This window comes from Anopheles nili, chromosome 2 (genome assembly GCF_943737925.1).
Source record: "Anopheles nili chromosome 2, idAnoNiliSN_F5_01, whole genome shotgun sequence".
Lineage (NCBI taxonomy): Eukaryota > Metazoa > Arthropoda > Insecta > Diptera > Culicidae > Anopheles > Anopheles nili.
This window is the reverse complement of record NC_071291.1, coordinates 65,288,672-65,302,469: the sequence shown is the minus strand read 5'-3', so window position 1 is coordinate 65,302,469 and position 13,798 is coordinate 65,288,672. Positions and strand designations below refer to the sequence as shown.

General features: G+C 48.7%; 2 protein-coding genes across 2 annotated transcripts; one reads left to right on the top strand and one right to left on the bottom strand.

The window, feature by feature from the left end:
• Positions 1–7,299: 7,299 nt before the first annotated feature.
• On the bottom strand, positions 7,300–10,088 carry LOC128720114 (uncharacterized). Its single transcript, XM_053813760.1, has 3 exons — positions 8,160–10,088; positions 7,872–8,095; positions 7,300–7,792 (listed from the first exon to the last, which is right to left on the bottom strand). The coding sequence occupies exons 1-3, from the start codon at positions 10,086–10,088 to the stop codon at positions 7,606–7,608; spliced, it is 2,340 nt and encodes a 779-aa protein (XP_053669735.1). The 3' UTR covers positions 7,300–7,605.
• Positions 10,089–11,577: 1,489 nt separating this feature from the next.
• LOC128720124 (FGFR1 oncogene partner 2 homolog) lies at positions 11,578–13,680 on the top strand. The gene has a single exon (XM_053813770.1). It carries the CDS (start codon positions 11,578–11,580, stop codon positions 12,556–12,558), a length of 981 nt encoding a protein of 326 aa, XP_053669745.1. The 3' UTR covers positions 12,559–13,680.
• Positions 13,681–13,798: the final 118 nt, after the last annotated feature.

Here is a 13,798-nt window from a genome sequence, read left to right as displayed (position 1 = left end):
TTTTCATAGGAAATAGATCAAATCGAATAAATCATTCAAAAAGTTTAGAAATTTATCAACAGTATCACAGATAAGGCCATAAAAAATGTAGCCATAATGATGCTTCTATAGAACGTGGTTCAATTTTCGCCCATTGTCCCTAAAGGGTTTCCGCAAACCGCTGCACGAAAGGCTTATATAAAGCTGCCGGAAATTACCATTCGCGGAAGTAATGGAAAATTGTAAGATACGAACTTGCGAGCGACAGCACGGGTGATTATTCGAGCGCTCTATTACGCACAACAGGGAAAGATTGAGGTATACAAAAAAAAGCACGAAAATACTCATTGCGTGGAGATTGTTCGTTAGCAGAATTTCAAGAGGCATCACAAGATACGCTGTCGGCTCGGCGCCCGCAAGCAAAATTCTTCCCGATACCCAGACAACAAAGCGCTTTGTGTCCACCCCTGACTAGACTGGCAGACGAATGGCGTCAATGGTATGATAGCAACATTGAAGCAGCTCCGTTTAGGGGACAATGTTTTTCGAACGCATTTTGGCACAATATTGTCTACTTTTAAAGGTGTGCAATTTAAACGTACAAATGAATAGACTGTACAAAAATGATACTCAACAAAAAATAGTTTATATTGATTCACAATCCACAACAAGTTGTTGTATGTTTTAGATTGGTGTTGTGCAATTATATCCATAAAGAAAATCCATTCAACTAACGGGTCCATTGCGACTGATTGTCCAGGGCGTTGATAACATACAATACCGAGTAAATATGATAAAATAAATAGCCGCAAGTGAGCAGTCGATAGATAGCAAGTGCTTCCGGCAGATCAGACATTGAGCAAATACTTTCCCAATGCCGGGTAACGGAAGCAACATTTGACGTGTTGTCTGTTTGTCGTACATTGGGAGAACTGACACCGAACGTTCGCTACAACTAAATTGAATTGTTACCCATGAAAAAAGTCGAAGCCAAATGGTTGTTGTAATACCAAAAAAATAGCATTTAATTCCCCTAATTTGTAGCAAGAAGAGCGTGTAATTTCTCTGATATATTAGAAGCATATTGAAATATTTTCGTTGAGAACTATTATGATTCATACTTCAGCGTATCCTCGTATGGTCGACGACGAATTGCTGCCATGATTCCAGATTTCATACTGAAAAAACGGGTTGGGAAATCTTGTAAGTAACCTTACCTTACGCTTCGCTGACTGCATCATCGGCAACAGACGGGCCAACGGGGACAAAGATCCTTATTGTCCTGTTACAGATACACACCAGATGTCGAATGCACAAACGGAATCCGTTCACGACAGCTTGTTAAAAGTTAGTTTCACTAAGGATGGGGTTTCATGGATCGGGGAAAATGTACATCAGACAAGGCAATACCACACGGAAACCAAGAAAACTGTCCGATTGATTCATGCGTTCATTTCTACGAAAGGTTCTAGGGTTTCTAATAAGGACGATGCACAACTTTTCCTCAGACAGCAGGCGATCATATGCATTCCAGATGGGGGCAGTTAAATTGGATCGATACTCGATGGTATTAGATGTGTTCCATCAATCATTCGAACGTATAACTTGGTATTCATATTATTGAACTGTACATTAAGTTCCATAAAATAACTTTTTTGAAAGAACCAACCAAGAAAACGGAGACGATATACACCTGTTTTTTTAGCTTTGTAAATAATTAATGCTCTTATGTGTGTAACAAATGGTGCAAAAAGCATTTCCATTCCAATTTCATTATTTTTAAATCCATAAATATTTAAGTCATCTAACTATTGTACTCATTCTACTTATACCACATAGTAAATCACATAAAATCACAAGAAATAACGATCTAAAATGACCGCATGTGGTAGAGAACGGTAAAAACTGAGAGAGCGAGAGAACAAGTGTCACGAACAGAGCAAACCAGCGTGACAGGAGTCGGACAGGATCAAGATACCCGGAAGTAATTAAAAGTTGACCCCAATAGAAGAGGCAGCCGTACTATGTCAGTGTGGAAAATCAACCAAAACGACACGCAAAGGAAAGCGCCACACATATTAAATGGCACCAATAGCAAGAGCAGGTGGAGCGAGGTACCGATTTAACCCGAAACGATACTTTACTTTTTCCTTCGCCTTTCCGGGCATGTTGCTTTCAACCACTGTATCCTTTCTGCTAGCTTGTTCGAAGCGGTTTAAACTTCCAGCTTACTGCGATCTGAGCTTTTACAAAGCGAAATACTGTTCACTTTACGCGGCTGTTGTTTGATGCAAAATTAATCCGGCTTTCCACGAATTTTTCACCGCTAAACTTTCACGTGATCGCCTCCACACGCACACACACGTACACATACATACACGCACGTGACCGTCCACCCGCACAGGATGACCGCAAACCTTGCGGTAGTGAGCACGAGTTGCTAGGGGGCTGTATTCCTTCCCAATCGAAGGTGAAAAAAGAGCACCACTGTTGGAGCGATCGCGCTACGTGTACACTCGCGATAGGACGAGCCCTTCCGGGCGATGGAAATTGGGCCACTTCACCGTTTACGGTCGTCACGCTCAGACCACCTGCATCCAGCCGTTCCGTTACGCGCTACGCGCAAGAATCCTTGTATCCGGTGTAACTACATCGGCACTGCCTTCTTGCTTGTGAGCGAAAAACTTGAGCGTCGGCGTCACGGTGCGGTTTCTCCCGCCCACCACACCAAGGAGCACAGGAAAATCCCCCCTCGCTGGCCGAGGTGACGAATTTTCCACGGCCCGACCTTCACTGCACGGAAAGGCGATATCTAGTGAGCCGAACTCGGTACACAATTTCCCGACAAACCTGGCACGGATGGGGCCACACGTTGGATCGCTCTTACCATCTCACTCGGGCTCTCTTTCTCTCGCTTTCTTCTGATTTTTGTCTATTTTCTGCTAGTGCTCATGATCTTAAAGCTTGTTCGCTCTCGCTCTCTAAACGTATACGAACGTTGTCGGTCTCTTTCGCTGCCTGATTTCGCTGGTAAAACAAATCATCCGATAAAGGAGCACGCGGAGAGTGTATCCTTTGCCGAGGTGATTTTTCCGCATTGCCTTTTTCGTCCTTTTTGCGCAACGGCGCTTGGTACGCTTGTAACAACAAATACATGCCATATTGCCGTAACACAAAGAAACTTCAGGTTGCATGTGTTGTAAATATACGCGAAAAATAAGAGAGAGAGAGAGAGTGCGAAACTTAAGGGGAAAACTCTACATAAAAGCTTTGCTTTATCCAAGTAGTAGAGAGCGAAAGCTCGGGAAAGCAATCAACACAGGGTGGAAAAAATACCAAAGCACACACTGGAAAACAACAAGGACTATGCGCAAAAAGTGACACAACACAAGAGAGAATTACGCCTTATCATTATCCTCTCCGGCTCTCTCGTTGTCTCTCGGATTTGCAGTCGTCAACAGAGAGAAGTGTTTTTCTTTTTCACCCCCTCATTGATCCACAGGATACAATAACGTAACGCAAGCTAAGCCAAAAGGATGACGTGTGCCACAGAGAGTTGCCTGCAAGGCTTTCTGTCTCACCGCCCCAAATAGGGTACGGTGAAGCTACCGACCGATAAATAACAAAGGACTGTCAAAAAGGATACTTTTAGCTTTGACAATGAACGGTAGTGCACAAACTGAATGTCAAAATAATGGACTGCAACCGTACTGGTGGAGAGGATGAAAACAAAAGCGTTATTGCTTGAGGTAAAATAAAATCATGCGTCATTACACGGCGCCACGCGCGCCAGAAAACGGTCAAATTGAATTAGCTTTATTTGCTTGTTACGAAAACGGCATTTTTATCCAAAGCAACAGCATCCGCGAAGGTAAGGTTACGACGCGTTCGGGGAAGAAGCGCACAGTGGGATAATCTAATTAAGGCTACGCGCCAAAAGGAAGGGCAAGAATAATTTGAAAACGCATAGAACGAGAGAACATAAAATGGGGAGAAAAAAAATAATACACACGCACGCACACACACAATCTAACGCTATGGACATTTTGAAGTGGGATCGATTTCCAGATTTGACCCAGGGACAGGGCGAAGGAAGCAAACACACCGAATCAACCACATCCAAGCAAAAGGGGCACTTGCAGAGGAGAACCAAAAGACGGACGAGCGGTGTTTTGTCAATTTTGTGGGCTTCTTTTGCCGATAGTTTTTTTTTTCGAAAGAAGAGAGATGGAAAAAAAACACAACTCCTCCAGGATGTTAGCTCGAGTGGAGTTAGAATGCGGATGCCGTATTCACGCGCCAGATGCTGGTTGCTCTCTCACCGGCTTCGTGGTGGCCTTCCCCAGCAACGGTGTAAAGAGCCGTCGGAAGAACCCTTCGCCGTCGTCGATACGCCGCAGGTATCCGTCCCCATTGACTCCGCAGGCTGGCGGGTAATCGTCACTGCCAGCGCCATCATGATCTTCCTCGTCGAAGATGGTTTGGGGCAGCGACTCGTAGCCCTGCTCTGACCGCCGTCCCATGCCGAACAACTGGCCAAGGGAGCTACCGATCGCGGGCCAAAGACGTTCGGGCATAATTACGCCCCTGGCGCACGCACCAAGCGGCCACTACGAAGAAGCGGAAGACCGGGTTAACCACAGCACTGCCCGATGTGTGCGTCACGTTAATGTGATCGCGCACTGGCTTATGGTAGCTTAAAAACGACGCGCACTTTGAACAAAATGACACGATCTCGGTCTCGAAAGTCCCAGGATCTCACACATCCGATGCCAAGCCGCAAAAAACAACCTGCCACGGTAACGCGCGCACGATCTCGCTGAATTCCAGCACGTAACTGTAGCGGCCACAATTGGACTTGGCCGTTCCGCTCGTTCTGGGCGTCCAGGCACGGCTTCCAGCCACGGCGTGCGCGCGGTCGTTCTCTCGCTCTCGGTTGGCTTGCTCTCTTTCGCTCTCGCTCTGGTGTTCTCCCAAAGGGCGCTAATTAAATACGATCTTCACGTGCGTTCCACGAGGATCGTAACCCGGCATAGAAAGCAGCACAAGATGAGATCGTCGAGCATGAGCGACGGAAAAGATGGAGAGCACGCGCGAGATCACCGCTAAGAAGATGGTTCTCGATGATGAATAATGAAGTTTCTACCGGATGGGGGATGTGCTTTGTTTTTGGAGCATAGCGCAAGAATGCGGAATAAGATGCTAAATTTACAAATGCAAGGCAACGATTGAAAAACTATTTTAAGTAAAACCAAACGCAAAGCGCGGCACATTTCTATGCGACGCATGGGCGCGAAGTAAGAAAAACAAAAAAAAACGATACGCAAACCTATTTGCCATCTGGACAAGCGCATCAACAGGATGAGTTATGGAAGGGAATGGGCCGTAGCGCCATCCGCCAAACCCACCAAACGCGCCACCCAGGTAGAGATAGCAGAGGCGGCGTCCTCGTGCGCAATGACAAACGTAATTACGACCGATAATCGATGAAGATTTCAGTGCGGTGAATTGCGGCTGCTTGAAGGTGAATAAATCCTACCGCAACGATATGATATGAGCCGCAGATATGGGATCGGAATTTAGGGAGGGAAGGGGCAATACACTTGGAATACACACCAGCGACAATGGAGGGCCTCGATGAAATCACTCCGGTGAAGCTGGGCTATGCTTTCCTTCACCACCGGAACAAAAAACGTGGTCAACACACCGAGGGGTTATTCACGACGCACGCACGGCGCACAATTGGGGGCTTGGTTTTGGTTGCTTTAGGGTCGGTTTATTTTAACTACTGGACACTTCTCGTACACACGTCACGATCACTGCTCACAGGCAAAAACGTACGCTTAGTTACTTATTAATACTGCTTGGTCGTATCACTTGATCTAAGAGATAGCGAGGGTGAATTGCTGCCACGGAACAATAATAACAAAAAACGTCTCCCGCACGACGTGAGCCGCGACGTGTGTTTGTGCGCGTACGCAAAGAACTGTTTCACTCGTGTACTGCGCCCCGGGGAACACTAACCTTATAGCTCTTCACGCTTCCACTCCACGCCACACTTGGCAGGATATCCGGTGTAGTTCGGTTTGCCAAAGAATTAGCTACCGTGCTTGTATCACCGTATCCGTTTTGCAAACAACACGATTGGATTGATACGGGATCGAATAAGCAATCTGCTGCCAAGTGAGCGGGAAGGGGAGCACGATACGCAATCAACACCGGCTGTCAGAGAGCGATTTCGCCCGGACTGTTTTCGCCCGCATTCGCCGTACGAGGTTTGAAATGTAAACAACTTTTTGTTGATGCAATGTTTTGGAATCACGTTCGTATTTAATTTCCAATCGTTTAAAACCTCAACATAATTTACTGTATGAGTAACAAAGCGGCAAAGTATGTTATATTCTCGGTTTTTTTATATTTTAAATAATTATAGCCTTTATTTGTCCATTCGTTTTGCATGTTTTTTTTTCCATCACACAGTTTTGCCGCGGGGTGAAGAAATAAAACACCTGTACTTGTATCGTGTCGCGGGATTCGTATGCTTGCATTCATATGCTTTTGATTATGATTCTTACCGGTCCAACGGACCGTCCTTACATCCTGATACTGAGCGGGGGGGGGGGAAAAACTATACAATTCATACACCAGCAGACTCCACTGCAAAACACAAAATCACATTGCGCTAAGACATGCTTTGGAGGCAACTTCCTCCGAAACGAAAGCGTTTAAGAACTGATTTGGTACAGGCTGCAATTTCACGTCGTACTGTTTCCTCTCTAACGCGACCATTCAATCATTTTGTGCAGAGTATGGAGTATGGAGTATAGTACACCTTGACGAGATATGAATCATTATAGCCAGATTAGTTGCCGTTTACCGCCGCCTCACAGCGGAACTGTACGTACAGAAGCGAATACATGGAAAACTGATTCCTCTTTCGATTGTTTCACTCTCGACCGTTCGCTCGCCTCTCCTTCTATGCGCACGTTTCCCGCTTTGGTATCTAACTAAAGCTTTGATTAATTTGTTTACGCTACTAGATGGTCCTCTATCGTCCTCGCAGCGATCCTTTTACCTGCCTGTAAAACGCTCTGCTTGTCGGGGCGCGTAAATGTCTCTTCAGTCAAAGAATCACTCGTTTCTATCACTAGAGCGCACGTAAGGGCACATCCGAGTTGAGTGCTACCCACGTTGCACGCCGATGGATGGCTCCAAGGACCAGTTTCAAGCGGCATGCGAAAGCGTACGGCATTATAGTGTAACGTGGAAGATGACGTTGCAGAATCTAAATGTTTTATAACGCGTAATATTCACACCGATGTGCACTGTCTGGTATCGTGTACGAGTCTGTTGTGTTTTGCAGTATAATGGGTGGCTGTTCTCCTACTGAGGCGCTCGATAGCTGCAGCAAATTGGTGTGCAATAGTGCCAAAAAGGACCTGGAACCTTTCCATGTGAATGTGTATGTGAGTGATTGTGTGTGTGTGTGTATATAGGTGTATATATTTCTTATCTACAAGCTAGATGTTCTGTATCTCTCACTTTCTCTCTTTTTGCGTTTTTCGCCTCCTCCAGAGAGAGCTGTTAGTGGTTCCGTTCCGGTCACAAGGGTTACGTTCTCGACGCCTACAACGCGGGACCGAATGGATCTTCATCATCATCGTCGTCGTCGTCACTAATAATAGGCAGCACAGAGCCGCCGGGTATGATCAGATCAGATGCATCCGCCGATTCCAGGTCTTCGTATGTAGTTCTAAACGTGTCGATCTGATTTGCCACAGCGCGCAGATTTTCCACGCCGCTTAGCAGTTGCCTGAAGAAAGGAATAAGGAGCGGAATATTTGCTACATTAAACACCCGGTGGCAAAACAAAAGAAAACTGTTGCTCTGACCTTATATTAGTTTCTGCAGTCGTTGCCGCCTGCTGAAGCGCGACTGTTTGCGTACGCAGGAAAGCAGAGGAACGATCTCGTCTTGGCCAGCTACTACGGGTCTGTCTAGTGTTGGTGCTCGTACTGGTGCCCGCACCAGTGCCCATAGCCCTCACATCCGCTGGAATCCAGCTATTTTGCTCTCTAAGGAAGTCATTCTCCCAACGCAATCCTTCCATTTTCATCTAAAGGAAGAGGGAAACAAAATATTAGGTTAGCATTCTAGCCCGGTGAAGTTGGTTTACTCACCGTCATGTTGGCCATTTTTCGCTTAAGCTGATGCATTTCGGCCTCGGCGTCGGCAGCCCTCGTTTTCGCCTGCAGGAAAATGTTCGCGTTCGATTGGGTCGATCCGTTGGCACCTTCGCGATGCAACAACCCACCCGGTTTAACAAGCGTCACCATCGTTTCGAGATCGTGTTCCAGTTCGCGGATGCGGCGTGACTGTTCGCTCACCTTTTGCCGACTAGCATCCAGCTCGCGCTTAAGCCGTTCGTTTTCCAAACTGAGCCGGTTTTGATACTGGGCTTCGCGTTGCTGCTGCTGTATCCGCTCCCGGCGTTCGGACGCCGCAGCAGCAGCAGCCGCCGTCTCGGAAGCGTGCGGTGTGTCATTCATCACATCCGCCAGCCGACCGGACGAGTGGATCGGACCGTCGGACAGGAAGTCTGGCAGGCGATGGATCTTGTCTGCCGCCGCTGCTGCCGAACCGGAGCACGATGTTGGCGACGAGGCGTAATAGTACGACCGTGACCTCCCACCGGAACCAGCGATTGATCCACTCGCTCCACCGGCATCCCCAAGACCGCTCGCGTTGCCCTCCGTGAGATCGGGCGGCAACTCGGAAGACGCTGGCGTTGGCGACCGAGGCGGTAGATCGAAACCAAGCTCGGGACCCGCACCCGTTGGAGGGGGCCCACGAGCACCAAGCGAATGCCGCTGGCCAAAACTGGCGTTTTGTTCTCGCTCTCGCTCTCGCGCCCAGCTGTTACTCGTGGTGCTGCTTGCGGTCAGATCAAAGGGAATATCGTTGCACGAGGGAGCACTGGCGCCATTTCCGGAAACGTTGGCCACGCCCGTCAAATCAAGCACATCATCTAACTCGGCTGAACTGCTACCTACGCCACCAGCACCACCACCGAATGGGACTGGACTTTTCGATTGCTCATAATACCACTGTTCCATTACAAGGTGGTCCTGTACGAAGTCGGGCAGGGCAGCGGAAAATTCCGCCGCGCCCACTATCCGTCCAGGCGGGGGGTCATGATGCATATCGTTCGGCTCATTCCGTTGATCGCTCCCGACGGCCAACGAACCGGGACTGTCGGGATCGTAGTTCGTGTACGATCGTTGCACATAGCCCCGCAACAGCTCCACCTGTTCGCCTAGCGGCTCGCTGCCGTTGGCTTCATCTCGGGGACCGCTACCACTGGGTCCCCCGGCACCGGTACTGGTGGGGTACTCCGAGTTGAAGGAACCGTTGCTGCGACTCTGGTAGATCGAGCCGAAACGATCATCCGCAAAGTCAGACAAGCTTGACTGGGAGTCGAACGATGGGAAGCGCGGTGACCGCTTCATCTTCGACTCACTGCTGAGTGTGTTGACCGACTGGAACTGAGGAATTTTGGGTCGCGCTCCGGTCGTCGAGCTGACTACGTTAAGCGAACTCGTGGTGGCCGATTTCGACGGTGACCCGGTGTTGGTGGTGGTGGTCGTGGTGCTCGTTAAATTGTTCCCCGTACTGCAGCCATTCGAGCCACCTGGGATCTCGTTTGCGGTCAGTTTTGATTCCACGGGTCCGTTCGAACCGTTGCTGCATCCGGTGCCATCGAGCGAGTGGCCAACGTGACCATTTATGCTGGATGCACTTCGACTGTGGTTTATGCTGTTCGCACTGTTGGAAGGAGCTGCCCCAGAAACGGCGCTGGAGCCGTTTGACGTATGGTTTCCATCCCACTTCAGAAAGTGCTTGAACGAGAACGGATTTTCCTCCCTTCGGGGTGCTTCCGCGGTGGACGGTGGTACGGGTGTCGGTGCTACTGGCGAGGTGGATTGGGCTTCGGCCGCTGCCGAACTGGCTTCACCTTCCGTCGTCGAGGAAGGAACCGCCTTCACATTTGACGATGTAGTTCCTCCCGTCAGTTCATCGGTGTTAATGTTGTTGTTATCCTTCGCCATGGGTAAGGATAAGCATCCGATAAAAAATCTCTAGGAAGGGTTCGCTTTTCTTCACTGAAACAGAAGGTGTGAAACAGGTTACCAAAGTGTCCACAGATGGCAAGGGCGATTCGGGCCATACGATCCTACCGTATCGAGACAGGCGACCGTGTTATAGCCTCGCCTTCCGTGGGTACTGGTTTTTCGTAAAATGGCAAGTTTTGACAGTGCGTTTTTTTTCCCTACAATCTTTTCGCGAAGCGTATGATCGCAACAGAAGAGAACGATGACGCGCGTTCCTGGTGCGCGTTGCGAAAATGTATTTTCGTTGTCGAAAGACACGGGAATCCAACACCCCGAACCCACATAAAGAGCCTGCCCGGATGGGTTCCTTATCCTGGCGATTTTCTCGACACGGTCGGGGCTTGTTGTCGAAGTCGCACGAGCGCTTAAGCGTCACACACTGGGGCACTCTTCGCCCGACGGCACCGATACGCGTCCGATACGCCGTGCATTAAACTTGTTCTATATGCATTCGCGACACCACACTTTCTCCGCGAGATGCAAAAAAGGTTTATTAAATTACTTGCGACGTCCGACGACGACGACGACGACTTGAAGTTGCGTTTTTTTTCTATTTCACCCCTGCTTGGCAGTTTCTCTCGTTTCACCCCGTTGTGCTAAGCAATCTGTCAGATGACAGGCGCACGTACACGCTCACACACCCCCAAGTGCAACCAGTTTTTGACAGCTGAGCCAGTGCCCCCGATACGACGCACGCAACATAATACGCGAAGAAATTGTCAGCGAGAAAAAGAAAATTGCTATCGCCGAAGCAGGCGGAAAAAAGGGGGCCAGCTAGCCAATTGTTTCCACATCGCGTACGCAATGAAAAGGTGTAACGGACTGCTGCTAAGCGGAGCGATCTTCTAGTCGACTCGGTTACGTTCACGGTGGACCCCCTTTTTTGTGGTGGGGCGCATCAAGACGACAATCCAGAACCAGCTACGGTGTTGTGCGTTCGTTTTGCGTGATTTCGTGGAGAGTGTAAATATCTAGCGATTGTGGTTCGGTGCGCAGCGTATCATAAACCTTATTACTACGTAACCTCTACGATAAACTGTCTCTAGCGCCACCTAGCCTCCCCTGGCCTAGAAGTGTGCGTTGCTGTTTGTGATTGTTTTGTCCAGCAGACACCACGAAACGACGTACCGCGGGGCCTAATTTACGGACAAAGGGTCAACCCCACTCGATACCGTAAGCCCTTGTTTCCCTTTTCCCTCTCTCTTGCTCCGAGTTTTGTAATAATTTTGAAATGCGGAAGTTTATTTTTATTACTTCCTTGCTACCCCAACCGTTCGTTACCCTTCCCGTGCTCATATAGCATGTTTTGATACCTTTTTTTCCCCAGGTCACCAGCGATCGTCAGCAGACGTTTATTCGGAGTTCCATTCCCGACGGCTACTTAGATCAGCTTGGCAGGACAATAGCAAAGGGCTAGCCTACCGGGATGTCGGTCACGTTCGAGCAGATAATACTCGACGCGAAACGGATCGCGAATCGATTGAAGGACCGCGAGGCGCTCGGGGATGCGCTGCTGCTTGAATCGGAATCGGTCAACAAGCACATCGAATCGATGCGCCAGTTCCAGGACGATATCGACATACTGAACAAGCTGGCACGCGATCGCTCCAATAACCAGCTGATCACGATCATCCACCAGGAGAACCCACAGATCCGCGAAATCCAGCAGGAAAACCGTCTGCTGAAGGCGGCCCTCGAGGACCACCAGCATGCGCTCGAGCACATCATGTCGAAGTACCGGGAGCACACGCAAGCGAAGATCCTCAACACAAAGGTGAACTTTGTGGAGGCGTTCACGCGCCACCACCGTTCGGCCGACATCGAGCGGCGTGACGAGATGATCCGGCAGCAAACAGCCAAGATCCAGGAGATGGCCGCCGTCATGCAGCGCGTATCACAGCTGGACGAGGAAAAGCTCAACCAGGAACAAGAGATTCTGAGCAAGCTAATGACGGAGAACAAGGGCCTTCGGGAGCTGCTGGAAATTTCGCGCAAGTACGGCTCCGGCGGCCAGAAGATAATGGTCGACGATAAATCGACACAAACCGATAGCTACCTGCTAGACGGGTTGATCGAGGCGGCCGTAACCGCCCGGGCGAACCTGTCGAAGGTGGCTACGACGTCGACGGCGGTAGGCACAACCTCCCCTAACCTGTTACAGTCACCGACACCATCGGGGCAAGCGGCCGGAGCGGTATCTGCAAAAAAGTCACCCATTAATGTGTCACCAACGGCCAGTGAAAGCACTGCTAGCGTTTCCGGCAAGAACCCGACGGTCAGCCCGTCTGCAGTCAGCAATGGACCTACGACCTCCCCAGCGGCCTCACCGTCATCGGTGTCGACAGACTCCGTCTCAACGGCAATGGCGACGGCGACGGCAGTAACAACCGCCACGACCGCTTCGTGACGTGATTCGGGCGAAAGCCAGGTATCGGTATTGTTCTGCTGCCAGTCGGCCTTGCTGTAGACGACGAGCGTCTGAACTGGGAAACGAACTTCCAAAAAAGCTAGCGCGCGAATAACGAAATGAAGATTCAAAAACAATATCATCATATTGCAACAAACACTAAAAATTCGGTCCCATCGACCCAAAGGGACCGGATATTCCCGTTCGATCAGCACCTACACGCACGCGATCTAAAACGCATTTCATTTTGTTTGTGGTTTTTCTCATTTTTTGTTTTTTTAATGTAATTGCAGTCTCTCTTGCTCACCTGCACGACAGAAAGGCGGGGAAAAATATAGCATCGAAACTATGATCCAACAAAAGATCACTGCACCGTAAACTAATGTTTGATAATTACATGATTTTAGAACAATTGTACCAACCGTCGGGGTTGGCGCCTGCGAAAATCTAACTGTCGAGCGTTTTCCAAAAAAACACGTAACTAACGTTAACCGTACTGCAACGAGGCATCGGCATTGTCGAGATGATCAGTGAGAAGAGTAGCTGTTATCTTAGGGAACCTTTTTGAATGTTTGTGGATGCGCGTGATGGTGTTTTAGTTGATAAACATTGTTTTGTTCATAAATATTTCCATTGATAGAATATCCCTGTCCACCTTTGTTACAATGATTAAAAAGCTCAAATTTGATTAAAAACACCACCCGCAGAGTAATGCTGCAGAAAGAAGCAAACGTACGTCGCATAACCGATCATTTGTGTACGTGCTTCTAATTTGAACTAGCGAAATCCAAGAGCAAAAAAAACGGAAATCCACAAGTTTACGATCTGTCGAAAAGGCGGCGAGTGAATGGTTACAAAAAGTCGTTAATGTTTTACGTTATAACCCGCTCCCCCTCCCACAACTAGCCGTTAGTCAGGTTTCGTTTTCGTTTTCTTGTATTTTCAATACGCGTCAGTTCTACACCAAGTCCTGTTTTACTCGTTTCTTATTAAGTGCTGCATTTGAGTGCGTCTCACTTTCGTCAATCATCGTTTAAAGAAAACGCGAAGCGCACACGACCGCGTGCTGAGAGGCGATTCATGATGGATCAGTTTAATAAATAGAACTAAATATTAACACACAGTAAAGGGAACGCGTTCACTATGTCGTCGTCATCGAAGAGCGGGTTATGTCTTCCGAATGGTTTGGGTTTTTTCAGCAACATGAATGCGCTATTGTTTGTTCGATTACATTCCGGTA